The sequence below is a fragment of the Protopterus annectens genome, chromosome 6.part0, assembly GCF_019279795.1.
Source record: "Protopterus annectens isolate FY-2018-M chromosome 6.part0, PAN1.0, whole genome shotgun sequence".
In the NCBI taxonomy this organism is placed as follows: Eukaryota; Metazoa; Chordata; order Ceratodontiformes; family Protopteridae; genus Protopterus; species Protopterus annectens.
Window position 1 is genome coordinate 1,912,836,801 of NC_056737.1, and position 26,631 is coordinate 1,912,863,431.

The 26,631-nt window shown below is 38.4% G+C and overlaps 1 protein-coding gene across 2 annotated transcripts in view; it reads right to left on the minus strand.

Annotated features, from left to right (window-relative positions):
* PRKAG3 (protein kinase AMP-activated non-catalytic subunit gamma 3) overlaps positions 1 to 26,631 on the minus strand; it is a 1,357,042-nt gene that overhangs the window by 524,571 nt on the left and 805,840 nt on the right. For both annotated transcript variants that reach the window (XM_044075227.1, XM_044075226.1), the window contains one exon: positions 10,150 to 10,195. In XM_044075227.1, coding sequence (XP_043931162.1) covers positions 10,150 to 10,195 — 46 coding nt within the window. The remainder of the gene's footprint in view (positions 1 to 10,149; positions 10,196 to 26,631) is intronic.

Consider the following 26,631-nt stretch of genomic DNA (forward strand, 5'->3'; position numbering starts at 1 on the left):
AGTATGATTTTGTGTATTTATGTGTATTTTATGCCAGTGCTGGTTTAGTATGTCTATGTGAGGCTGGAGGTGTGGTGCAAGTGTTAACCTCCTCATGACTGCCTGTTCCAGTCTTAGGTGGAGAGAGCTTAGCCTCCAATTTAGCTATATTATTGCATCTCTCGCATATGTTAATGTTTTGTGGTAGGAGGAGAGGGTTGTCTGTGTACATGAGGCAGTTGTAACATTGCCTCGGGATACCCAGGTTCACCAGCTGGACTGCCAAGAAGTATAATTTGACTGATAGGTTCAATTTTTGTGCCATTGGAAGAGTAGATGGTAAGGGGGGTTTGGTTATTTTTAGTTCACTTCTTTATATATATATATATATATATATATATATATATATTTATATATATATATATATATATACATATTTTATATATATATATATATAAAATATGTATATATATATATATATATAATATATATATATATATATATATATATATATATATATATATATATATATATATATATATATATATATATATATATATACACACACACACACACACACACACTCACACACACACACACACACACACACACACACATATATATATATATATATATATATATATATATATATATATATATATATTTATGGATGTATGGATCCCCTTCAAATTATCTACATTTTAGAACAGTGAACTGCATGTAGTCAAGACCAAACGATCTGAAATCTTGAACTGTTTGAACTGAGCTTGCTGGCCCTTCCCCACTGTAACATGATCTCAGAGTTGGCACATATAATTTAATTAGCAGGGAGTATATGGGTGTAAGAGGCTTTTCCCATGCAATAACTCAGATTTTTGGATTTTTATAGTTTTTAGTATTCAGTAATGATCATATGAGTTTGGCCATGTGCAGTTTTATTATATAGAAAGTTAATGTAACAAAGTAGACTCATATATATATATATATATATATATATATATATATATATATATATATATATATATATATGTAGCTGCGGTAGCGTTGTCGCCTCACAGTAAGACGCTGTCCAGTTCGATTCTCAGCTAGAGCGTCTTCTGCGTGGAGACATGCGTGAATGGGCATACCTTCGTTAAAGGTTGTGCGTCAGGGCTGGTAACTCAGCACGTAAAAATCAACTACCAATCATTAGCGGACCGGAGTTCCACTGTGGCGACCCCTAACTGGGAAAAGCCGAAAGACACAACATATATATATATATATATATATACTGGATATAAATGTATGTATGTGGACATACCAGAAAACTAATTGTATAGGAACAATATCGGCATACAAATTGCTAAACTAGACTGTTGTCATAAATTCTAATGTAATATCTGTGTTGTTGATCACTTTGCATTCTTATTAAAAATGAGAAATCAGGATTCAAGCTGCTATTGCTGGTTTAAACCATGATTTATGAAATAAACACAAAAGAGTGCTTTTCCAAATGTTACAGCTTCATCAGATCTAGATTATACATATAATTATACACACACATATCCATATAAACTGGCTATACATATATAGAAAACTGAGCAAAACAGCACCATGCATAAACTTTAATGCTGAGGAAAAAGAAAAGAAAAGCATCTGTATATCACTTTAAAATGGTTCTACTTGTTTATTATAGAAGTAAATATATAGAGCAAAAGTTCCTTCCTAAAATGGCAAGAGGAAATCAAAATTTGGATGTCCACTATTAGAGAGAGAGCGAGAACATGATATTCTCAGTTGAAGAATCACTGCTTAGGCATATCTCAGATATTATACAAAGCTCACATTATGCTTTCTTAAAAAAATCTACACATATTTGTGAAAATGTTAAGTTATTCAAAGCTCTGTGGGAATTGATACCCTTTAATGTAAATGTTGAAACAGAAGAGTATGATATTTTGAACCAGATACCACATTGAAGCAGCACTTAAACTCCAATAACCTTGTTACTTCTTTTCAGCCTGACCTATTTGAGCATGTCTGAATGTATGTTCAGTTTCAGACTGTAGCATTGTTGTAAAAAACTAATTTTGTTTCTTAGCAGTTAAAAGAACCCGAAAGTGTCAACTGTACTCAATAACTTTGCATACACTAACATCGAAGGCATACTGTCAGCGTTCCAAATTTTCACAGAATATCCAGGGGGGGGGTTTATATATGTTTGATGTGGTCCTCATAAAATTTGTGATTTTCTGGCAAATATGGAAGGTGGACTTCAGTGAATAATGACAGCCATTTGAGTTTCAGATTTCATATCCTTCAGAACATGCAGTTAAGTTTGTAAGAGAAGTAATTAAAATCTGTTGTTTATTTTGGGCTTTTGCCTCCCCATTACTTTTGTCTTTGTCTTTGTCAGTATTTCTTGAGCGAAGAGGTTGGAAAGTATGCTTGGAGGATGATCGGGGAGAAAAAGGTGTCTATGTATGTATGCTATCTACAACATAAGATTAAAGAGCTGTGGCAGGAAAAGCTACATAGTTAAAGATTCCAAATTTAATAAATAAATAATAAAATAGAATAAACTATCTCAATCTGCTTATCAATTGGACAGTCCTCTTACTGAAGGCTTCTTTCAAAGAAATAGAAAATTTATCTAGTCAGTTAAGTTTAGGCACAATTATGTTATGGCCGTCTTCTTCTACTTCTATATTTGAAACTCTGCAGATTTAGATACACAAGATTCCAGACTCTGCAATATTTTTTAATATCAGCAATGTCTTCCCTTAAATGTTAAATTACTGTGTATAAAGGAGTTAATCACTTTTCTCTAATGTGCCAAAATCATGGCAGCAAGATCCTGAAAAATAATCTGTGAGTATCTTGTGTTAGAAATATTATTCCGGAGATTAGCAGAGGCCTGAAATTCCAGATTGTAGAAACTTTCGTCATAAATATAGAGGATTATGATTGGGCCTCTGGTCATAAGAGATAGCTGTAGTGTTGGTGGCTCAACAGGTAGCACATATGTATTTGGTGCTGCGAGATCAGAAGACTGTGTGTGCTATTCCCACTGCAGGTTATTGGATTCATTTTTCTAATTACTGACACCACAGTGTTGCATTAAGTGGTACTGCACTCCTGAGTGTAATGTCCTTTGGGTGAGACATTAAACCAAGGTCCTGTCTTCTTGAGTTGGGCTGCACATGAAAAGCCTAGTGGATGTAAAAGATCCAATGGCACTTATCAAAAAAGAGTAAGGGAAGTTCCCTGGTGTCTGGGCCAAATTTCCTCTAGTAATATAAATACCATCCCAGGTCTCCCCTGGAAAGAGGCCACTAGTCGAGTGTGACTAACCCAGTCAACAAAAGCATTAATAACATAAATAAAGTAACTTATTACATGTCTGAGACATGGATGCCAGAAGAATGATGCTCAAGATGTGAATCTAGGCATCCATGTCAGGTGAATCTAGGCATCCATTGTCAAGAACACACAATAAAAGCTTATGATTGGTGACCTGGTCAAAAATCTTTGTAGTTTATCTGCTGCATGTACTACCAGTTACAGATAAAAAAAATTTAGGAGTGTGAAGCGTTTTACTGGCTTTGAAAAACAGTAAAGGACTTAGCCCTGTCAAATAGACAACAGCCAACCTCTCATCTTCTTTGCTTAAAAATCCGCAATAAATCCAGAAATAGTGGTGAGTCTAATGATCAAAATCAGGGAGAGTTTTTAAATATTTTTTCTTATTCATTTAAAAAGTTAATAAAACAAAAGGTTTTGCATTGATATGCATTTTTTTGAATAATATGAAACTTTAATGTCTGGTATTACTGACTGAAATCCTCAGTGATTTACCAGAAAATCAAGATATTTATCAGGGACAGAGCAAAAATATGAGACAAACTTACAGATACTTCAGAGGCATGGGCAGCAGGCTGAAAGCAAGCTGTTTTACCTTCTGCTGCTGTTCTTTAATGAGTAGTACTGTCCACTGTTAGACCCCAGCAAGAGATTCAATCATAACAGCACCTTGGGGGGGGGGGGGTACTTGCAATTGGGTTTCATGCTAGGGAAGCTGGTAACAAGTTTATCTTTTTCCTGATACTTAATCTTAACTCTCCATGTATGGCTATTAAATTCCTCTCCCTTTTAATGTTTGGAAACATAGGAACTATGTTAAGCAAGCGGTTGTCACAAAGATCATAAGATGTCTAACCATGTACACCTTGAAGTAAACACACTTAAAAGATTGTACCTCCCTTTTGAAGCACTTAACAGTACTCACCTCCTAAAGTGAACAGGGCTGTATACTAGAATCTTAGTGTAAACTTGTGTATGCCCATCCAGTTATCATGACTACCCCTAAAGGTAGTCAAAGTAGTACTTTCTTTGACCTGTAGTGGCAATCTATTCCATAGGCTAGGAATATGCTGAGTTGTTAACCATTCTATCCAGTGAGTCTTGTTAATGTTTTGGCATAGATTTATGTCCCTATTATGGATATTTGTGGATCCATTATTAATGCAAAGAAACAGGAGGTCAAATAGGACTAGAATTTTCATGGCTTAAAAAGTTAGGCACAGCTTGCCTTGGAACAACCTGTAGTTGACTGAGTACAAGGAGCATTGTGCTAATCTATTAGGATAGCTGAAGGATGTAAGACATGTATTTTTTTGGTAAGGCATCTTTGGACAATATGCCTTGAATTATATACATGTGAAAAGGTGCATTGTATTGAGTGATGGGTCTGATAAAGGAGAAGTACAGTAGCAGGATGACTTCTTTCATCTTGAAGATGTTCTCTTGGAAATTAACTGGGCCAGATAGAATTCCTTGAATGTGGTGGAAATATGATAATCAAATGAGAGAGACTTGTCCATATTAGTACCCAGGTCTCTTATGACCATGTGTCTCTGAAGAAGTGTATCCTTTGTAACATTTCAGATGGGAAAAGCTGTTTTAGCTGAATGTTACTACACTGCACTATTTTTGCATTTAATTTCAAAACAGTTTCAGTATACCAGGTTTATTCATATTCCAGCCCTTGCTGGTGCTGTTCACTATCAGTAGATGAGCAGATAAGAGTGCCCAGCTTATGTTCAACAGCAGTTTGGTCAGCCACACTTCTGGGATATTGGACTGGATGTCTGCAAAATAAATGCCAAAGAGGAGAGGGCTCAACACTGACCTTGGTGGCACCCCACTAGTTACAGTTTTACTTTTAGGGTGGATACCAGCAACTTACAAATTCTAGGTTCTGTCAGATATCCAGTTTTAAATCCAGTGAATAACAAAAGGGTCTACTTTAAGTTTTGAAGGAAGTGGCCGAGGTACCAGGAAGCAGCAGTAAAGCATTTTTTACTTTGTTTGTCTTTTTTTTTTTTTTTTTTTTAGCAATACCAGCATGGGAGGGTCCAAAGCTTTGGCCAGATCAACAATGGAAGTATGCATTCAGTGACCACTGTCCACAACATCAAAATTTTCAAAGAAGCATATTAGGTTCTAGAGACAGGCCCTGCCTTAAATAACACCAAACAGATTTGAGGTCCAGATCAGTTAACATTCCATGGTTTTGCATCTGAGATTGATGAAGCTGATGGGCACATAAATTGCCTGGATATGTAGAGGGGAACTCCAGTGACTATTTTCTAGGCATCAGGTGCAAACCCTGTGAAAAGCATGGGGTTGAACTGTTGATGTAGAGGCTCAGAGAGTGTATGTTTGGCACTGATGAGAATGCAGCCTGACGTTGTCTGGTTCCATGGAACTGTAATTTTTAGTCTTTGACAGAGATTTTAAGACTGGTTCCAATGTGATTTCAGAAGAAACTAAAGTTTTTAGGGAGACTAGGGGTAATGCTGTGCATAGCTGGGATAAATTTAGGACTAAATTTGTCTGCTAATCTATTGGCACTGCTCTTGAAGTCTGTCTGACAATTTTTATCAACAAATTAAAACTAGTTTGGGTCCAGGGTTTGAAGGCTGCCTAAGTCTTTGTTAATATGTGCCTTAATGAAGCATTCCATTGTCTTTCAGATATGGCTGGTGAAGCTTATGGGTCTGTAGATGCCCATATCAGTAATGGGTCCTACTTTGTTAAGTGGGATGATTAGGATCTATATTATGCTGCTGAAAAACCTTGACAGCGAACACCACTCCATCGTCACGTATTCAGTGAAATTTACTTCTGCAATTCACTGGATACTTAAAGGGCAAAGACTTGGTTGGCCAACCACACAATTTTGCCCTTTGCTCCACTGTAGTGCAATCTTAGAGTTGGTATATTTAGTTAGGGGGGGTGTGGGTGTTTGAGGGTTACAAGTGTCTGGAAAGAATGTAACTTATTGTTAAGGCTGGTAGCATTGAACAGTGCTACCTTTCTGATTTTTGATTGTTTTTGGATACATAGGTAATTTGAAGAGACTGGCCTTGCCTATGAAAGGCACTATGGAGACAAAAAAGTCTTAACCAACATACAGAATCCATGTTGTAAGAGATGCAGATTATCCCTACAAATATTATACATATTGGATACACTAAAATAACAGTGGCTACAAGCAGATTTAAGTTCAAAGTCAGGTCTTTTTTGTAGTTATATCCTAAGCACTGTACAAGCACTGAACATGATAGACACTGAAAACCTGATAAAATATGGACCTACGTAGTGTAATTATATAACAAAAAATCAGCTGCACACATCAAATGTGAAAAATAATAAAAGAACATAAAGAAAGGGGTTGAGGGTTGGGGGTTGGCATAATGGTTAAGGTGTTTTTCTTACAGACACAAAGTACGGGGTTGGATTCTCACCTTGGAAAGCAGGACTAGGCTTTAAAAGACCCCCCTGGGGTTGTTAGCCTGGTATTCACCTATGAACTTGTAGGAAATATAGCAGCATGGAATTAACAGACTAATTTATTTGAACAGAAAAATATGTATAAAAGACACACTGAGTGCCTTCATTTTCGGGTCTACATTATATAGTCGAACAAGCAAAATGCTGATTTACCTTTAATCGGCCCGTATTTCTCAACGCTGCACATCCAACAGCCAAATCATGATTTCTTTCTAAGGGAAAGAAATCGGTAGCCCAACCACGTGCACCGCATTAAAACAAACACTATAAAAGTGGAGGGCTCCCCCCCCCCGATGTGGGGGGCTGTGCCCCCCACAATCCCCCTTAACTAAGTATACTAACTCCAAGATCGCATTACAGTTGGGAAAAGGACAGATTTAAAAGAACAGCCAACCAATTTCTTTCCCTTAGAAAGAAATCAGTGATTTGGCCATTCGATGATGTGCAGGTTCGACAATTACGGGTCGACTAAAGGGAAGTTGACATTCTGCTTCTTTGTGTAAATGATATAGACCCTTAATTTTCAACCATAAAAATAGACTGTTCATTTTATGGCTGAAAAGAGCATGACCTGTGTTTTTATTCATAATGTTTTGTTTGATTAAGTTATACTGATAGTTTCTTAGTGATATCAAACTGAAGAGCAACAGCAAACCAGTAAAAACAAATATAAAGGAAGTTGAAGGAATACAGCCTGACAGCTAAATTCAATCACAGATTTTTAATGTCCTTAGTGATATGTTTTAACAGTAATGCATGACTGGGTGTTGGTATCTCAGGATTTACTTACAGCTGGCATGGTTTGATCTTGAGGGTGAAGCCTGAGTGACTAAACAAAGCCAACCTTGGGTAAATCCTGAGATAGCCACACCCAGGAATGGATTATTGCTAGTATACAATGACATTATTTAAGGAAAAAAAATGTACCTTCTCCAAATAAGGACTAGTGCCCTTCCAATGGCTGCTGGCAGTTTGGGGCACGTAGGATGTGTACTGCATATGCATTAAGCCTATAAATGCCTGGACAGTCCACTGAAGTATCTGACTCTCCCCCTTTTTTTTACAGTAATAAAGAATACCTTGCGGTGCTGTGGTGCCTTTGATGTGGAGTCTACATTTTCTTTTTTTTTCTTATTTTGTATAGGTTCTGCAGAATCTGAGGAGGAGCTTTCTGTGCAGAATCTGTTCCTGGAGCTATTTATATGGGCACTCACAGCACTGAGAGATGTGATTTTGTTTAAGTTGTATTCCACAGATTAATTTAGTGTTCTGCAGTAATGTGTGAAGTTTGTTTAAGTCGCTGATAATGTAGGATGCAGAATATGAATTTTATCGGTCTTCTTCCTGTTGAGATCACTGTCCAGTCAATGTGTACGATTTTGAATGAGAGAAGGAACAGAAGCCATATGTTTTGAATGTGTAATAACTTATTTGTAATTTAATGTTGGCCAAAGATTGTGTGGGGGGGGTGGATGTATCTCTCAACTATCTGTGAGTATGCAGGACGTTCATGCCATTGCCTTGCATTTTATCCTGTATTTGGTTAACCCTGTAATTCTTATATTGCTGGAGGATATTCCTATAGAAAGTCCAGTCACTCAATAAGACTTCACAGCCAGGAGACTTTTTAGTGAGATATATTTGATTTACAATAGGCATGCTGACTGGGCTGCCCAATCAGCATGCACATTTTTCATTAGTTAAAACACTTTGTTGTACACTTCCTCTTATAGGTAATATCATTATTTGCACATAGCCTGCCAACAAAGTCAAATGACAAACTGTGTTATGTAAAAAGAAATAAATGAGTATCAATTAAGCTGTCAATTCAAAATAAATCAGATTGAAATTAGTATCACTGAAGTATCAGTAATTACACAGAAGCAAATACAATGTATGAAAAAAAATTCCAGACAGACCTCTGTAAAAGAGCAGTTGCAAAACATTCAGCTTCAGTGCCCCATTGTGTAAGTCCCAGACAGAAACTTGTCTGTCCACAGCATTCTAAATTATTTTTATTTCTTACACACTAAGAGGAGGTCAAACATATCATGGGCTGCCTGTCCATCATATGCTAGAATGTGGACAGATGGAGAAGGAGACTGCATACTAATTACTAGCACGTAGTCTCACTTCCATCCTCAGTTTTGGGAAAGTTTTTACATTAACTCATTGGAATTCTTCCTTAATAAATTAGACCATATTAACAGATTGAATATTTTAGCAATAACTGACGAGTGGATGTGGTATATTGCAGATTTACCCATGGTTGGTGTGGTTTAATCACGAGGCCAAAGCCTGAGTAATTAAACAAAGGCAACCTTGTATAAATCTTCAATATACCCACACCCATGAGTCAGTTATTGCTATTATACAATGATATTATATAAAAAAAATACTTACATTTTAAATAATTTCTTTGTATAATGGTGCCATGGTGTTCTTCCTCATTGTTTCTAGATTCTTCTGCTTTGTTAATGTACTGTGCCTGCATATGAAACTTACGTTCCCATGCTTATGCAGTATATCAGTGCTTTGGAAAGCAAGTAACAGAGAAAGGAAGATCTCCATTGCTTTTTTTTTTTTCTTAAAAAAAAAAAAACTAGGAAATCCAGACTTTTAGAGGTATGAGAGACAGGGCAAAAATACATGGAAAATCAGGTACATTTCTTTAGTTTTGCAAAACATACCTGATTTTCCTTGCATTGTCTCTGCCCTCCATAGCCCTTAGAAAGCATATATTAATAGAAGAAAGTGCAGTCGTACTTCGTTGGCTGGACTTTTTTCTATTGGTATATGTACCATTTTATAATGGCTGGTTAGGCTAACCAATCAGCGTGCACATTTTTGCATACTAACAGGTACCTTTGTATAATTAATATGAACTAATTCAAAAGTGAAGAGCATTTTTTTTATTTTAAAATGGACTTTTACTATTTTTATAACTTAAGTAAAAGAAAACAGTAATCTCACTACGAAATGCAGTGCTATTGGTTTTAAGTATGAATAAAAAGTAATATCTGCAGAAAAGTAGTTAAACATTACAAATAAAAACTCCGTTAACACTGAAATATATACATCGTTAAGATTTTTATAAAACTTGTACCAGTACTCCATTTTTCTCGTCAGCATGTAAACAGTATTATGATGTTACAAAACTCATTAGAGAAAACTGCTCTCTAAAGAACAACAAATGCATATCCGAGTCAATGTATAGTGGTAAACCTACTGAAGCCCTAATAAGTTTGTTTTCATTTCATTAAATGTATGTCTATGTAATGGAAAAATTAAGCTGCTATTGTTGCTGTAGAAAGAATGCTTCATCATACTAACCTCTCCAGGTTTCAATTTTATGTTCTTCTAATTCATAAATTTGTACCTAGAAAGAGATGACAGTACAGTATGAGTCAATAAAATTCCCCATATCTAAATGCATCAACAAATGTGTTTCATAAAAAATTGGTCAAGTATTAGGAGGGAAATACACAAAGATCACAATTAAGTAAGAAGATATATCACCAACAGGGTTAATCCAGGATTAGGTGGAGCCAATATCATCATGAACCAAATAATAGAAAGTTACCAGAAGTAACTCCCCAAACAAGTTGCCCAAATGACATGCTGCTTGACTGCAAGCACTTTAATACGGACTCAATGTTTTTAGAAAATGCTGAAAGTAAATTTGAAGTTTTTGCACTAATTCCTCATACCTTAGAAAAGTTAAAAAAAGAAAAGATATAGGGACTGAATTAGCCTCCATAACTCATTACACTTATTATGACACTGACTTGATCTCAGGTTGTTAATAAAAACTGGGTAATGTAGGATGTACTGTCCTCCCCATACACTGATTTGGCACTATCGCTGCATTTGTGCATGTATTTTTTTTCAGTCATTGACATTTCCCAAGCTGTATGTTAGAATGAGAAATTGTTGTGTAGAACTCTGTCAATAAAGTGTCTGTGGTGTTAGGGTGTACAGTTGCAGCATTTCTGGTAGACTGATCCACAATAGGTAAAGCTGAGTTTAATATTTTTAGTGAGGTAACTGACTTGACATGTTTCACATTCTCTTGAAATTATTTATATGTTTTGCATTTCTATGATGAGTATGACTATTAGTGTATTTAAATGTTTATAGAAGAATGTAAGTTTCACCCTCATGTTCTGTTGCTTCGGAGGTTCTTATCTATTTTTGCTGTTTCAAGCAATTAAAATACCTTTAGAATAGCCAGCCTTCTAGGAATGAGAGATCATAAAAATGATCGCATATTTTCATTCAACATTCCAGGAGTCTAAATTTGATTAAAAACTTAACATTGAGTTAAACATTACCTGTTAAAGAAGTTTGATCGAATGCTATTATAATGTCTGAGTTGATGACCTGTGCCTTCTGGGGGTATTATTTGATTTTGGTATGAATCTGTGACTTCCTCATTTGTTTCTCTGTATAGTAGTAATAGTACTTCAGTAACAATACAATGGCTTCATCATTCAAAGCTTTGTAATCAAAAAGCAATATGCATCTTACTAGAGAGTAAGCTATGTTTTATTAGCCAAAAAAATTGCAAACAAGCTATGAAGATGATCATTGTACATATTTGTGTGTATGTTGATCAATTAATAATAATGTTAAAAAATAAATAAAGGTAGAAAGTTAGGCTATATAAATAGGTAAATAACTTAATATGAGTTAGATAAAATTGAAATTCCACTTTATTCAACACGCCAAATGCCACTATCAAATGATAGTGGCATTTGGCGTGTTGAATAAAGTGGAATTTCAATTTTATCCAGCTCGTTTTGGCTTCTCTCCTAATCTACAGCATTTCTTTTGATTTTATTTGTGACTGTTGAGTGCTTCCACTATTTGATTTATTAATATGAGTTAGCTAACATCCCTGAAGTAGTTTACATTTATATTCTCGAGCAAGGCATGAGTTTAACTTTTTTATAAAGAGAAGATGCTCATCTAAGGAAGTGAATTCATTGGTAGACAGGTTCAAAGCAGTAAGTATGAAAAACAATGTTTCACAAACTGCTACTTTAAAGTCGAGTCTGTTTAGATTTAATGTGTTGCTTCTAGGAGCAAAGGAGGATTCATGTACAGTAAGATTATTAGCTAGGTGGGCAGCATTTACCTTTAAATAATTGAAATGTAAGTGTGTTATGAAGAACTATGCTATAACTGCAAGACATTTTGCCTAATGAATAAAGACACAATGATGGCCTATGGCACTAGGCAGGTGTATAAAACATATAACTTTATTTTCAGTGGTTTGTAATAGAAATATATTGTTACCTGACAGCTGGGCCAAATTGGGTAAAGCATATTCAAGCCTGGGGATTAAAGCATTGATAGCTCTGGCATGTCAGGCTTCCAAGATAGATAGATGAAGTGTGCTGTAGGCTACCTTAAGTTGCTGAGTAACATCAGTTCTAAAATTGTCAATGTATATAGAGGGAGAGGGTGTTATCCAAAAGTACTCCTAAATATTTTTGTTCTTTGGCAGAAAGGAGTTGGGATCCAGATTGGTCTATTATGCAAAGCATAGGAACACTGGCTAATCCTTCAGCTGTACTAAAGATCACAGTTAATTTAGAAGTGTTGAAAGTTAGTTTGTTCTTTGTAAGCTAATTCCAAAGGGCGGAACAATCATTCTGCATCAATGTAATTAGCTGTGGAATAGGTTTATGAATGAGCATCATTATTATGCTACCTGCATATACAGCAGTATTGAGGTGAGGCAACTTCGATGGTGATTTATGCACAGTGAAAAAAAAGTGGGCCTAAGACTGTGCCTTGTGGGACACCATTCTGTTTTACATGTACTTTCCAAACCATGGCAGCAAGCTGTTTTAATAATAGATTATGACTGACAGTTTCTAAGGTTCTCTTTGAATTGAGAAATATAGTGCCTGTCAAATGTTCATTCTCCTTGTTGGAGTAAATTTGTGAAGTTACAGATATAATTGCTCAGTACTATATTTATGTTTGAATCCATGCTGTCTATCAAATAAAAGGTTGTACTTTCATCATCATCATCATCATCTTCTTTTGGCTGTTCCCGTTAGGGGTCGCCACAGTGGATCATCTGTTTCCATTTCTTCCTGTCCTCTGCATCTTGCTCTGTCACACCATCCACCTGCATGTCCTCTCTCAACACATCCATAAACCTTATCTTAGGCTTTCCTCTTTTCCTGTTACATGGTAGCTTCATCCTTAGCATATTTTTCCCAATATACTCAGCATCCCCCTCCTCAGCACATGTCCAAACCAACGTAATCTTGCCTCTCTGGCTTTGTCTCCAAACCTTCCAACCTGGGCTGACCCTCTAATATACTTATTCCTAATCCTGTCCACCCTCATCACACCCAGTGCAAATCTTAAAATCTTTAACTCTGCCATATCCAGCTCAAACTCCTGCCTTTTTGTCAATGCCACTGTCTCCAACCCATAGCTGGTCTCACTACCCTCTTGTAGACCTTCCCTTTCACTCTTACTGGTACTCATCTGTCACAAATCACTCCTGACACTCTTCTCCACCCACTCCATCCTGCCTGTACTCTCTTTTTCACCTTTCTTCCACACTCACTGTTACTCTGAGCTATTGATCCCAGGTATTTAAACTCATCCACCTTCGCCACCTCTACTCCTTGCATCCTCACCATTCCTCTATCTTCCCTCTCATTCACACACATATATTCTGTCTTAGTCCTGCTGACCTTCATTCCTCTTCTCTCTAGAGCATATCTCCATCTCTCTCTCCAGGGTCTCCTCCACCTGCTCCCTACTCTCACTACAGATCACAATGTCATCTGCAAACATCATAGTCCACAGGGACTCCTGTCTGATCTCATCTGTCAACCTGTCCATCACCATTGCAAATAAGAAAGGGCTGAGAGCTGATCCTTGATTTAACCCCACCTCCACCTTAACCGCATCCGTCACTCCCACCGCAAACCTCACCACTGTCACACTACCCTCGTACATATCCTGTACAACTCTTACATACTTCTCTGACACTCCCGACTTCCTCATACAATACCACAACTCTTCTCTAGGCACCCTGTCATATGCTTTCTCTAAGTCTACAAAAACACAATGCAACACCTTCTGACCTTCTCTGTACTTATCCATCAACACTCTCAGAACAAACATTGCATCTGTAGTGCTCTTTCCCAGCATGAAACCATACTGCTGAACACTAATCATCACGTCCCTTCTTAACCTAGCTTCCACTACTCTTTCCCATAACTTCATGCTGTGACTGATCAATTTAATCCCTCTGCAGTTACTACAGCTCTGCACATCACCCTTATTCTTAAAAATCGGTACCAAAACACTTTTTCTCCATTCCTCAAGCATCCTCTCACTTTTCAAGATTTCATTAAACAATCTGGTTAAAAACTCCACTGCCATTTCACCTAAACACCTCCATGCTTCCACAGGTATGTCATCTGGACCAACAGCCTTTCCATTCTTCATCCTCTTCATAGCTATCCTTACTTCCTCCTTGCTAATCCAATGTACTTCTTGATTCACTATCCCCACATCATCCAACCTTCTCTCCCTCTCATTCTCTTCATTCATCAACCCCTCAAAGTACTCTTTCCATCTCAACACACTCTCCTCACTTGTGAGTATGTTTCTCTCATTATCCTTTATCACCTTTACCTGCTGCACATCATTCCTAGTTCGGTCCCTCTGTCTAGCCAATCGGTACAGGTCCTTTTCTCCCTCCTTAGTGTCCAACCTTTCATATAACTCTTCATATGCCTTATCCTTAGCCTTTGCCACCTTTCTCTTTGCCATGCACCTCATCTCCTTATACTCCTGTCTACTTTCTTTATCTCTCTGACAATCCCACTTCTTCTTTGCCAACCTCTTTCTCTGTATACTCTCCTGTACTTCCTCATTCCACCACCATGTTTCCTTGTCATCCTGCCTCTGTCCAGATGTCATACCAAGCACCTTTCTAGCCATCTCCCTTACTAGCTCTGCTGTAGTTACCCAGCTATTTGGTAACTCTTCACTGCCACCCAGTGCCTGTCTTAACTCATCCCTGAACTCCACCTCACAATTACCCTTTTTCAATTTCCACTATTTGATCCTTGGTGCGGCCCTCACACTCCTCCTCATCTTCTTGATCACCAATGTCATCCTATAAACCACCATCCTATGCTGCCTAATTACACTTTCTCTGGTCACCACTTTACAGTCTCCAATCTCCTTCAAACTGGCCCTCCTACATAAGATATAATCCACCTGTGTGCATCTTTCTCCACTGTTGTATGTCACCCTATGCTCCTCCCTCTTGTTAAAATACGTATTCACCACAGCCATGTCCATCCTTTTCACAAAATCCACTACCATCTGATCTTCTGCATTCCTTTGTTTAACACCACACCTACCCATCACTTCCTCATCCCCTCTGTTCCCTTCGCCAACATGCCCATTGAAATCTGCTCCAATCACCACTCTCTCACCCTTGGGTACAGTCATCACCACTTCATCCAACTCGCTCCAAAATTTTTCTTTCTCATCCATCGCACACCCAACTTGTGGAGCATATGCACTAACAACATTCATCATTACGCCATCAATTTCCAGCTTCATAAACATCATTCTATCCGACACTCTTTTCACCTCCGAAACCCTCTTAGCATACTGTTCCTTCAAGATAACTCCTACGCCATTTCTCCACCCATCCACACCGTGATAAAACAATTTGAACCCACCTCCAATACACCTAGCCTTACTCCCCTTCTATTTGGTTTCTTGCGCACACAATATACCAACCTTCCTTCTGTCCATCATATCAGCTAGATCTCTCCCTATATCAGTCATACTGCCAACATTCAAGATTCCGACCCTCGCTACCACAGTCCTAGCCTTTCTCCTCTCTTCCTACCTTCGGCCATGCCTTCTGCCTCTTCTCCTCCTTCAGATGTACAAAAGCAGTAGTTCATATATTAGTTTTCTGGTATTTTGGCTATGGACAAACAACAGGTCTATAATCAGACTATGTGCTAGGTTGAGGCACTTTTGGTTGAGGAATGATAAGCCCATGCTTAAATCTAGGAAGTATGGTGTTAGATTTAAGGCATAAACTGAAAATATAAGCAAAAGCTCTGGAGTGGTAAGCAGTTCCATTATTTAGAAACTTTAGGCACAAATAATGAAAATAGAGGTTATATTTATAATTAGCTTTGAGAAGAGTCTCAGTTCTCTAGCATGACACAATTTTAAACAACAAAGGAGGTAGATGTCATAGGTTCATAGGTTCATAGATAGGTACTAGGCTATTGGCCCTGGGCCGATATAAGCCTAGCCAAAAAGGTTCCCTGGCTTTCGCCACCCAAGAAAATTATTTTCCTGTGCCCCTGTCGAGCAGCACCACAGAAGTGATCCCTGGGGTGAATTTTCTATTGCCCATCCAGTCATCAAGAATTTTCTTAAAGAGGGCAAATGAGGAGCTTTGCTTGACATGAATGGGTAGATTGTTCCAGAGTATGGAAAATCTCTGGGACAGGAATCTATCTCTCCAGCATGTTCTGTTTATTGTATTGACAAGGTTTAGGTCCCTGGAGCATGTGGTTCAGACAGATTGGGATTTCTTTAAGTGTAGCATGTCCAACAGCTCTGGGTTTGACATAGCTTTGTATGTTAGGCAGAGATCACCTCTGAGTAGGTGATATGTGACGGAGTAGAGCTGGAGTTTTTTGAGACGGTCTGCATATGGCATCTGTTTGAGGCCAGTAATCCTCTTAGTGAGGTATTTCTGTGGCCTTTCCAATTGTTGTAGGTGTCTTGTGAGATACATACCAAACAGGGCATTGTACCCTATAATGGGTCTGATGAGGGATGATTAGACAGGAACAATGACCTCCATTTTTCTAGAGGAGAACCCTTTTGTGATGAGGTGTGCCACGTAGAAGGATTTTCTAACTACTGTTGCAATGTGGATATCAAAGGAAAGACTACTGTCCAACTGTGTCCCGAGGTCTCTTATCACACTTTCGGTGTTTAGTGAGCTACTGCCTATGTGGTAGTTCATGGGTACTGAGTTTTTCCCAAAGAGGATGACAATGCACTTTTTGGCATTGAGCTTGAGGCCATGACTTTGACACCAAGCATCTGTCTCTGTAAGGCCCTTTTGTAGAATGTCTACATCATTAGGTGATTCTACTATGGCTCCCAGTTTGCAGTCAACTGTGAACTTTGTTAGCCAAAGACCTTCTGTGTTGGCCTGCACTTCAGAGAAGTAGATGCCAAACAGGAGAGGACCCAGGACTGAACCCTGTGGCACTCCACTCATCACTGGTCTGAAGTCAGACTTGGAGTTGGTTACTTTTACTGTATGGGTTCTGTCAGTGAGTCAGTTGGCCACCCATCCTGTGACATAGGGATTTATGCCCAGTTTAGTGAGTTTATCTATGACTCCAGAGTGGGGGATGGTATAGAAAGTCTTGGCGAGGTCAAGATAGGCTGTGTGCACTACTTTGCCCTTGTCTACGGCTCTGGTGACTGCTTCAAAGAAGTCAATCAGGTTTAGTAAACATGATCACCTTTTACAAACCCAAACTGAGTGGGGTCCAGGGCTTGGAAATTACCTATGTCTTTGTTTATAAGCTCCATGATGATACGTTCCATGGCCTTGCAGACCAGGCTCATCAGGCTAATGGGGCAGTAGTTTCCAGGGTCCATGGTGGCACCCCCTTTGTGGAGTGGGATAACCTAAATGGTGCGCCATTCAGTAGGCACATAGCCTAAGATAAGGCTATTTTTGAACATGGTACTTAGGTGGGGTGCCAGTTCATTCTGTAGTTTATGCAATACGCAGCCTGGGATGTTGTCTGGTCCCATGGATGCTTTGTTCTGGCTTTGGAGAGTGCGGTCTTTACTTGTTCATCCATGATTACAGTGGCTTTGCATTCTTCTGGTATTAAGATGGACCCTTTGTAGGGTGGGGGGGGGGTAAAGTAAGCACTGAACCTATCTGCTGTAGCTCAGAGCAGATCTGAGTGTTGCCATTGAGATTTGTGACATAGCTGTAGAATGCTTTGTGTCTTTGGAATCAGTGGCTTTTTTTTTTTTCGTAACTGACTTTGGAGGATTTTATGAGGGATCTCAGCTTCTTGCTGGGGCTGACCAGGGAGTACCTCCAATCTTGGGATTTTACTCTTTTTTGCAACAGCTTCTTCCTTCTGTTGTAGTTTATTTATGGCAGATGACCACCAGATTGGCTTCCATTTTTTGGAGGATAGCATCTTGGTTCTGTTGGGGATGGCACGATCCATGCACTTGTGTATGTGCTTATACAGTGCATTTGTGTAAGATTCAGTAGTCGTACCTCTATTTTCCGTCTGCATGGGTGCCATGATGTTTGCCACTTCTGACTTAAGAAGCATGAAGTTGGCTTTGGAGTAGTTTTTGATAGTGGTTTCCTTAATGGAGGGTGGGATATGAATGTCTAGGGTGATTGTCTTGTGGTCGGATCTGACCAGCGAGGAGTTGAGCTCTGGCATGGAACACTGGTTACCCATATTCGTAATGACCAGGTCCAGAATATTGCTGCCCCTAGTGGGGATGAGGACAAGCTGATCCAATGCATTGGAATTTATGATTTCCAGAAAATGTTGAGTGAATGAGTTGGTACATGATTAGTTTTCCCAGTTGATGGTGGGGTAGTTGAAATCGCCCATAATTAAGGTATTGGGTTGTACCTTAATATTTTCCAGTATCTTAAGAAATAAAAAGTGGGAATCCTGGGGCATGGTGGGGGATCTGTAACAAGCTACAACCTGGATTGCAGTCTTGCCCAGTGTTAGTTGCACTTGGATAATTTTGGATGCATTATGTTGAGCAACTAGCCTGGAGGTGTAGATATCCTTAATGAATATCGACACACCTCTGCCTTTAGTTTTTCTGTCCAGGTTATGTGGCCGAAAGGTGTGGTATGAATTATAGCCTGGTAATGCAAGGGTGCTCTCTGGAGCTTTGAACCAGGTCTCTGTCACTGCACAGATGTTGATGTTCTCCATTTTAAGGAGTGCCTTGAGTGAGTGCATTTTGAGGTTTAGACTTCTAGCATTGAGTAGCATTACCCTCAGAGTTTGCTTGCTTGTACCTGTTACGGTGATGAATTTGGCATTTGAACCTTGCCTAAAAAAGTCACTATAGGGGTGGCAATAGCCTTAGCCAGTATCCGGAATCCCAGGGGCGACAGGTGCAGGCCATCTCTGGCAAAGCATCGTGGTCTGTCGACCATGTTGTCCCAGGCAGACAGATACTGGATCCCCTTAGAATGACACCAGAAGCTTATCCATTTGTTGAAGTCAATCATTTTGTCCTTGTACTGTGCTATCATTCTGGGCGATGGCAGGATGCTACTCAGGGCTAGGGTCATACCTGCCTGGGCTACAAGATCCGAGAGCTCCTCCATGTCTCTTTTCATGTAGTCCAGGAAGGTACGTCTCAGGTCATTCACACCAATATGGACAATGACAGAGTCATATTTGTACTTGTTGTGGAGTGACCTGAGTGCGAGCATTATGTCGCGGATCCTGGCACCTGACAGGCAGCTGACAGTAACTTTCTTCTTGTTTAGCCTGGTGAGTGGGGCATCAGTGTACCTGACTATAGAATCACCTATGACTAGTGTGTTGGGAACGTTGTTTTGCCTTATGGGCTGATGTTGACTGGCACACTGATTTTGTGGGCTATGTGTCATTTGGGTAGTGTTGGGGGGTGGTAGTTGTCTGCGTTTCAGCTTGTACACAGACAGAATTAATCAATCAATATGCTACATACTAATAGACTGCTTAATTTAATGTGGCTTGTTAAGATAATGCATGCTGCCTGCTGTTGCAATGGCATACTCTCTACCATGTTGCATTGCCCCCCAGCTGTAGTAATATCTATCTTTAATGGTTGGTTAATATACATGACTATACATCTACCACTTCTGCAGGGAAAGAGGGAGGCTTATACTGTGAGCTTTGTTGCCAACCTTCTATCAAAAAATAGCTCACTGGTTTGGCTGATGCAAATAAAATGTTATATAGACCATCTGCATGCCATAGAGCACATCTAAACTAGAGACTACATGGATTATAGCACCATGTTCTCATTTGGAAATGTGTATATATATATATATATATATATATATATATATATATATATATATATATGTATGTATATGTGTGTGTGTGTGTGTGTGTGTGCGTGTCTGTCTGTCTGTCTGTGTATGTTTGCCTTTTGTGACAAAAGCAAATCTTGCATCTAATTATATCTGCCTAGTCTTCAGATTCCCTTGCACAACAGACCTTCAGTCCTGTACAGTTGTGGCCATTTCTGGTTCAGAAATATTTTTGGCTCATTATCAAGACTGCAGTGGTTTCTTCGTATGCATATCTGTGAATTAAATTATCTAGTCCGGAGTTGCCACTTGTTGGAGGAGAGCTATTGATGTCAATGTGTTATATTGGAGAATGTGTATTGTTGGTATGAGATGCAGATCTGCACTGTACTCTTCAGACATATGGAGCTATATAATACGAGTAACATTTCCATAATCAATCAATGTTTATACATTGCATGTTGAAGTTGTTGCGCAGGCCTTTTCTACTAAGCAACACATCAAATTTGCAGATGTAAAAATATGCTCATTTTTTAAAATCTGGCACAGGTTTGCAGTTCTTCTCCCATAATTTTATATAAGTTTACTCATCGTGTATTGTGGCATGTCTGATATTCTGCCAAATGAAAACCAAATAATGCAACCAAATATTTGATACCACGGAGCTCAAATAAGTGATCTAACTCCTTTGTATGCTAATGTCTGATATTCTGAACAATATGCACTGCCAGATTTCTTCAATTATATAACAACTTCACACTTTGACTGTTCCAGGTGCTTAGTGTCTGTTATCCAGATCTCTCACACTTTTGCAAACTGGATAGGGCTCCAGTTTGTGTTTTGATACACATGCTAGCATTATGTATTGATGCATGATGACTATTAATATCACTCATATACAAATTACTATACTATGACTGGTAAAACAGTAAAAAGTCAAGATTGTTCAGACCCCATTCAGCTGAAACACTGCTATATCCTTAAGGAATCATGTTCATATATCCTAAGGACCTCCACTACAGGAGGTTTAAGTTATTACACAATGAAGTCTCTTGAATGGGTCTTTCTTGCAGTGTATATATATATATATATATATATATATATATATATATATATATATATATATATATATATAGGATCCGGACACATCTCGACTAGCATATGTCCGAATCACAAAACATCAAATACACATACACGAAAGCGCTTAACATCAACAAGCGCTTCCATGTATGTATGCCTGTTTCATAGATTGGACTACAGTGCGGGTAAGGGAAAATTCATTTTTCCCCACTGTAGTGCGATCGAGTGAGAATAATAAAGTAGGGGGGCACAGGAGGGCAAAGCCCCCCCTGCAGAAACGTAGATTTTTTTTTTAACTACACAGACACGGAAGCGCTTTTCGATGTTAAGCGCTTTCGTACATGTGTGTTTGCTGTTTTGTGATTCGGACGTATGCTAGTCAAGCATGTGTCCTAGACCCATATATATATATATATATATATATATATATATATATATATATATATAAACACACACACACACACACACACACACACACACACACACACACACACACACACACACATCCATCCATCCATTCATCCACAACCCCTTTTCCCATTTTTGCACATGGGGCCAAGCTGTCATTTCAAAAGTGACAATCTAGAGCCAAGGTTCACCCCACCTGATGGCTACTTTTACCATGGTTGTTCTTACATACCACACACTCGCAAGCAGACTTACACCTATGACCAATTTACAGTGTCCAGTCCACCTACTACATGTCTTTGGAATGGGGAAGGAAACTGGAGCACTCAGAGGAATCCAACGCAAACACAAGGAGGACATGTAGACTCCGCATAGAAGGTGCTCCAGCTGAGAATTGAACAGGAGAACCTCTTGCTGTGAGGCAACAATGCTATCCACTGCACCACTTTGCTACACACACACACACACACACACACACACACACACACACACACACACACCCATAATTATTGGAGTGTTGAAGCATACATCCTTTATACCCTTTATATATATATATATATATATATATATATATATATATATATATATATATATATATATACATACAAATGCACACACAAACACACACACACAGACACACAGACACACAGACACACACACACACACACACACACACACACACACACACACACACGTATATACAAACTGTATGTTTGCTTGGGTATGTATGTATTTTTGTGTGTGTGTGTATATACATATATATATATATATATATATATATATATATATATATATATATATATATATATATATATATATATATTTTTTTTTTTGTTTGTTTTTTTTGTTTTTTTTGGATGCATGTGTGGTATGTGCAAATGTGTGTATGCACGTGTATGTATGTGTGTTTGTATACAAAATGTTGCATGGTTATGTGGGACAGCTTTACTTCATGTCTAACATAATTTAATAAAACACACTCAGAAATATGTATCACTGCAATATATGCAACAAACCTGTAGTACAGAAATGCAAAATGCGTTTGTAGCTTGTGTACAGATAATTTTCATTCATTTTAATGTCACGGGAATAAAAAGCTTTTCAGGACAGCATCATAGTATTTGATGTTGTAAAAAAGTTTAAACAATAACTACAAAAAATCTTGCCAGGATGCTTTTGATACTTTGTAAAGAGTAAAGAAAGCTGTCATTTTTGACTAAGGGGATCATGTTTTTTGTGTGATTAGAAAGTGGTGGTCCAGTGTGAGATGGTCCACATGTTTTAGTAATTATTTCTATTTGCTTTCTCCTATTTCCTAACCTTCAACTTTTACTCTTCCCTATCCCTGCTTTCATACCCCTTTGCTGTTGCATCCCTTTATTCTCTAACTTCTTTCGTTTTCTTTCCTCTTCCTGTTTCTGATTGCCCTTTCCACTCATTGCTTTCACATCTCCTATGCATGGAAGTATATTTTATTACTGTGTCCAGTTCTTTCCCATTTTACCATGGGTGGATGGGTTAAAGGAAAACTCCACCTTGGAACTCAAAAATATGTTTTTTTTCTTTGTATCTTATTTTCTGAGCTATTTAATGCATCAAAATCACTCCAAGCATTTCTTTTACAATTTTAATGTGTTTCCCAGAAAACATAGGCTGATGGGTCCTTCTTTGGTAATGTGATCTTGTTTTCTTGCTTTCATTCCTTCTTTCCAGAATATGTTTCAAGTCCTCTTTAGATGAGTCATGCTAAACATAAGGATGTGGTGCTCTTTTCTCATGCCAATAAGATAGAATGGCTGGAGTGTGAAGCACTGCTGTCTGAACACACCTACTATAAGAGAACTGCTTCTGTGTTTCTTTGATTGAGCCTCATTTATGTGTCTGTCAGAGCTTGTTCTATGCTATAAATAGTTGTTAGCTAAAAAAAGTAGGTACATAGCGGGCTTTACCAGGCTTTTGTAAAGGGATTCTTTTGTAGTTATAAGGAAACTGACAGACGCACCCCCACACTTTCATTTGTGAGGTGTAAAACTTTCACTTCAGTAAACAATCCTTGCTCTATCATGTACAAGTGACAACTGCTACTGGAAATGACTCCATAGTAAGTCTGTCTGTTACTTCCTAGTGCCTTCAGCACGGCCGGCCTTAGGCATAGGCAAACTAGGCGACCACCTAGGGTGCCGTAAAGGCCAGCCTCTTAAAGGGTGCAGTTTTTATTTATGCGTGCATTCATTTTAATTACGAAAGTGTGCGCTCTTCTCTGCTTTACAGCCCTCCCACTCAAAGCACCTACACTACGACACTAAAACTGGATAGAGCTAAATTAAGTTACTTTTGTATTTTCAAAATAAAACTTTGGGAAAAAATAGTTGTCAGTAAGTTTTGAGGCTTTTATTCATTTATTTATTTATTTGCTCTGAATCCCTGGTAACCACCAGAGCACGATAGTTGCTTTTTAAATGCTTCACTATTGTGCGGTGGGTTAGCGCTGCTATGATAAGGTAAATAAACATTTAACAGACAAAAAAAAGACACGGCACTGAGTACCACTGGGGTTGCTACTTCAAAACTCTTTGTTTACTTTAAAGAAGTGAGAGACTTCTTCTCATTCTGTGACAGATCACAAGCTCCATTATCTTTTTCTCCTAAACAGGTACATATGTGCATTCATACATGTTGTTGTTTGTCTTTTCGGCTTTTCCCAGTTAGGGGTCGCCACAGTGGAACTCCGGTCCGCATTCATACATATGTACATAAAATGTCACATCTTACGGAAGCGCAGATGGATTGGATATGTTTAGTCTGTGGTCCGGGCTCTTAGTCATTAGCGCCTAAAATTTCATCTCTAAATTGGGTGTAGATAGGTACATAGGTGGCCCTGCTAAATGCTCAGGCCTCTAAAATGGAGTGCTCATGGCCTTAGTTATGCATATATATTATAGCTCTAACACTTTCTTTAAAATGTGCCACTGCTCAAACTGTAATAGTAAAGGAGCTGCAAAATTGCATATTAGTGTGCATCCCTTCCTAAATAGGATTTCCTTAAAGTGTAGTGCTGATGTGCCAGGGTCACTGATGCCCGCCTAAGGGGAGTTTTTATGCCCCATCAGCAAAACAGGAGAGGTCTGTGTACTGCAGTTGGCTTTCTCATACATTACATGTTACTCATGTACAAGGCTATTCTGGGAAGCAAGCAAACAAGGAATACAGAGCCTTAGGAATGTGTTTTGCTGAATGTATATTTATAATTGTGTGTGTGCAATAGGGTTACCACCTGTCCCACTTTGCGAAGGACAGTCCCTCTTTGGGCAGTTGTGTCCTGCAAAAAAAATTGAAAAAATGGCAAATGTCCTGAGATTTTAGGACAAAAATATTTCCTGTATTTTATGTGATACTTGCATAAAACAGTTATTCTGTATCTGAAACACATAAATGCTATATGAAACAGAATAAGCAACTAATATGCTACAAGAATAAGCTTTTATTTAGGCAAAAAAGTGAAGTTCTGTCCTTTGTACTGTCCGTGGGTATGTTTTGTCCTGCAAAAGCTGACGTTTGTACCAAAAATGTCCCACTTTGGGCATTTGAAAAGGTGGCAACCCTAGTGTGCGTGCGCATGTGTGTGTTTATACAGTTATGTAGCTGTGTCACACATCAGTGAACCCAGTGATATTATCAAGATGCAGATACTGCCCCTAAACATACACAGTCCATTTATTTATGTATGGCGTGTGTGTGTGTGTGTGTGTGTGTGTGTGTGTGTGTGTGTGTGTGTGTGTGTGTGTGTGTGTGTGTGTGTGTGTGTGTGTGTGTGTGTGTGTGTGTGTGTGTGATTGTGTGTGTGTGTGTGTGTGTGTGTGTGTGTGTGTGTGTGTGTGTGTGTGTGTGTGTGTGTGTGTGTGCATCAGACACACACGGGCAGTGTCGTAGACATTTTGGGATGAATGGGACAAAACAGGCTTTGCAGATTACAATATACACTGCTCATACCAACAGACTACAAACAGCTGTTTCCACTCCAAGGCATAGCAAGTTTCATAACAGAAAATGGGGTAATTATAATATATGTGGACTGAAAATCACAACAGTTTAATAAACATTCAAGATATGTAGATCACTCATTTAAATCTAACTTGAAAAGTTATTGTTGGAGGTATCATTCCGATCTCTTTTTGTGATGACTTATATTTTGGTCTTTCAACCAGATAAATGTTATATATATATAAATAGATGTAAATGGCATCCTGGTATGTGACATTTCATAAACAGACAACAAGCAAATGGGCCTGCTGAGATCTGTCTTCCGCTCCCTCCCAATGAAGTGGTGATGTCATGTTTGGATGTATTTAGGTGCTATAGCTAAAATCCTATACAGACAAATTAAATCAGGTAAAACAAAGGAACAGAAAAGATCACCCAGGAAAGGTGACAACATTTAGTAAAATCAACTAAAATAAAACAGAAAAGTCATCCCATGTTGTCAAATGCAAGCTCAAATAAATGAGTTTTAAACGTCCCATAGATTCTGGTTAAGGTACGCTGGACTCTGAAGCTGCTAAGGCAGTAGATTCCATAGGTTGGTACTAGGCTATCGGCCCTAGGGCCTATACAAGCCTAGCCATAACAATTCCCTGGCTATTTCTTCCCACAATATTTACTCAGTGTATTCAGATGAGTACATTTTTTCGGACCATCTACTGGAAACCAAAATAATCAAAAAAGCACAGATTTTGAGTTGTGTAAAAGAATATTCACAGTACAGAGGAATACAAATGTCTCTCTGTGAAAGGAACACACTTCTAAAAATAGCCCTTTTTATGGGTATAAATGGTAACAGTTAAAAATAACATATCCCCTTTCTATATGTCTTAGGGTAGCATTTTAAGGGTTGAGTATATTTTCAAAATGATACAAGGGTGGTTGTGGTGGGGGACAGGGTCTGAGTACTTTATGTAAATTTCTGTCTACACCTCCCCTAATGGATCACCTGGCACTGCTTCTCATAATGTGTAACACAAACAGCTTACTTAACAGCCTCATCTAGGATGCTCACAAGATGGTTACAATTATAAAAAGTTATTGTTTAATTCATGTGATTCACTATTATTTACAGTGGATATCAATTTAAAAAAATTCTTAACAATGATTGTGCTGCCGTAATATTTCAATGTGGAACAATAAGG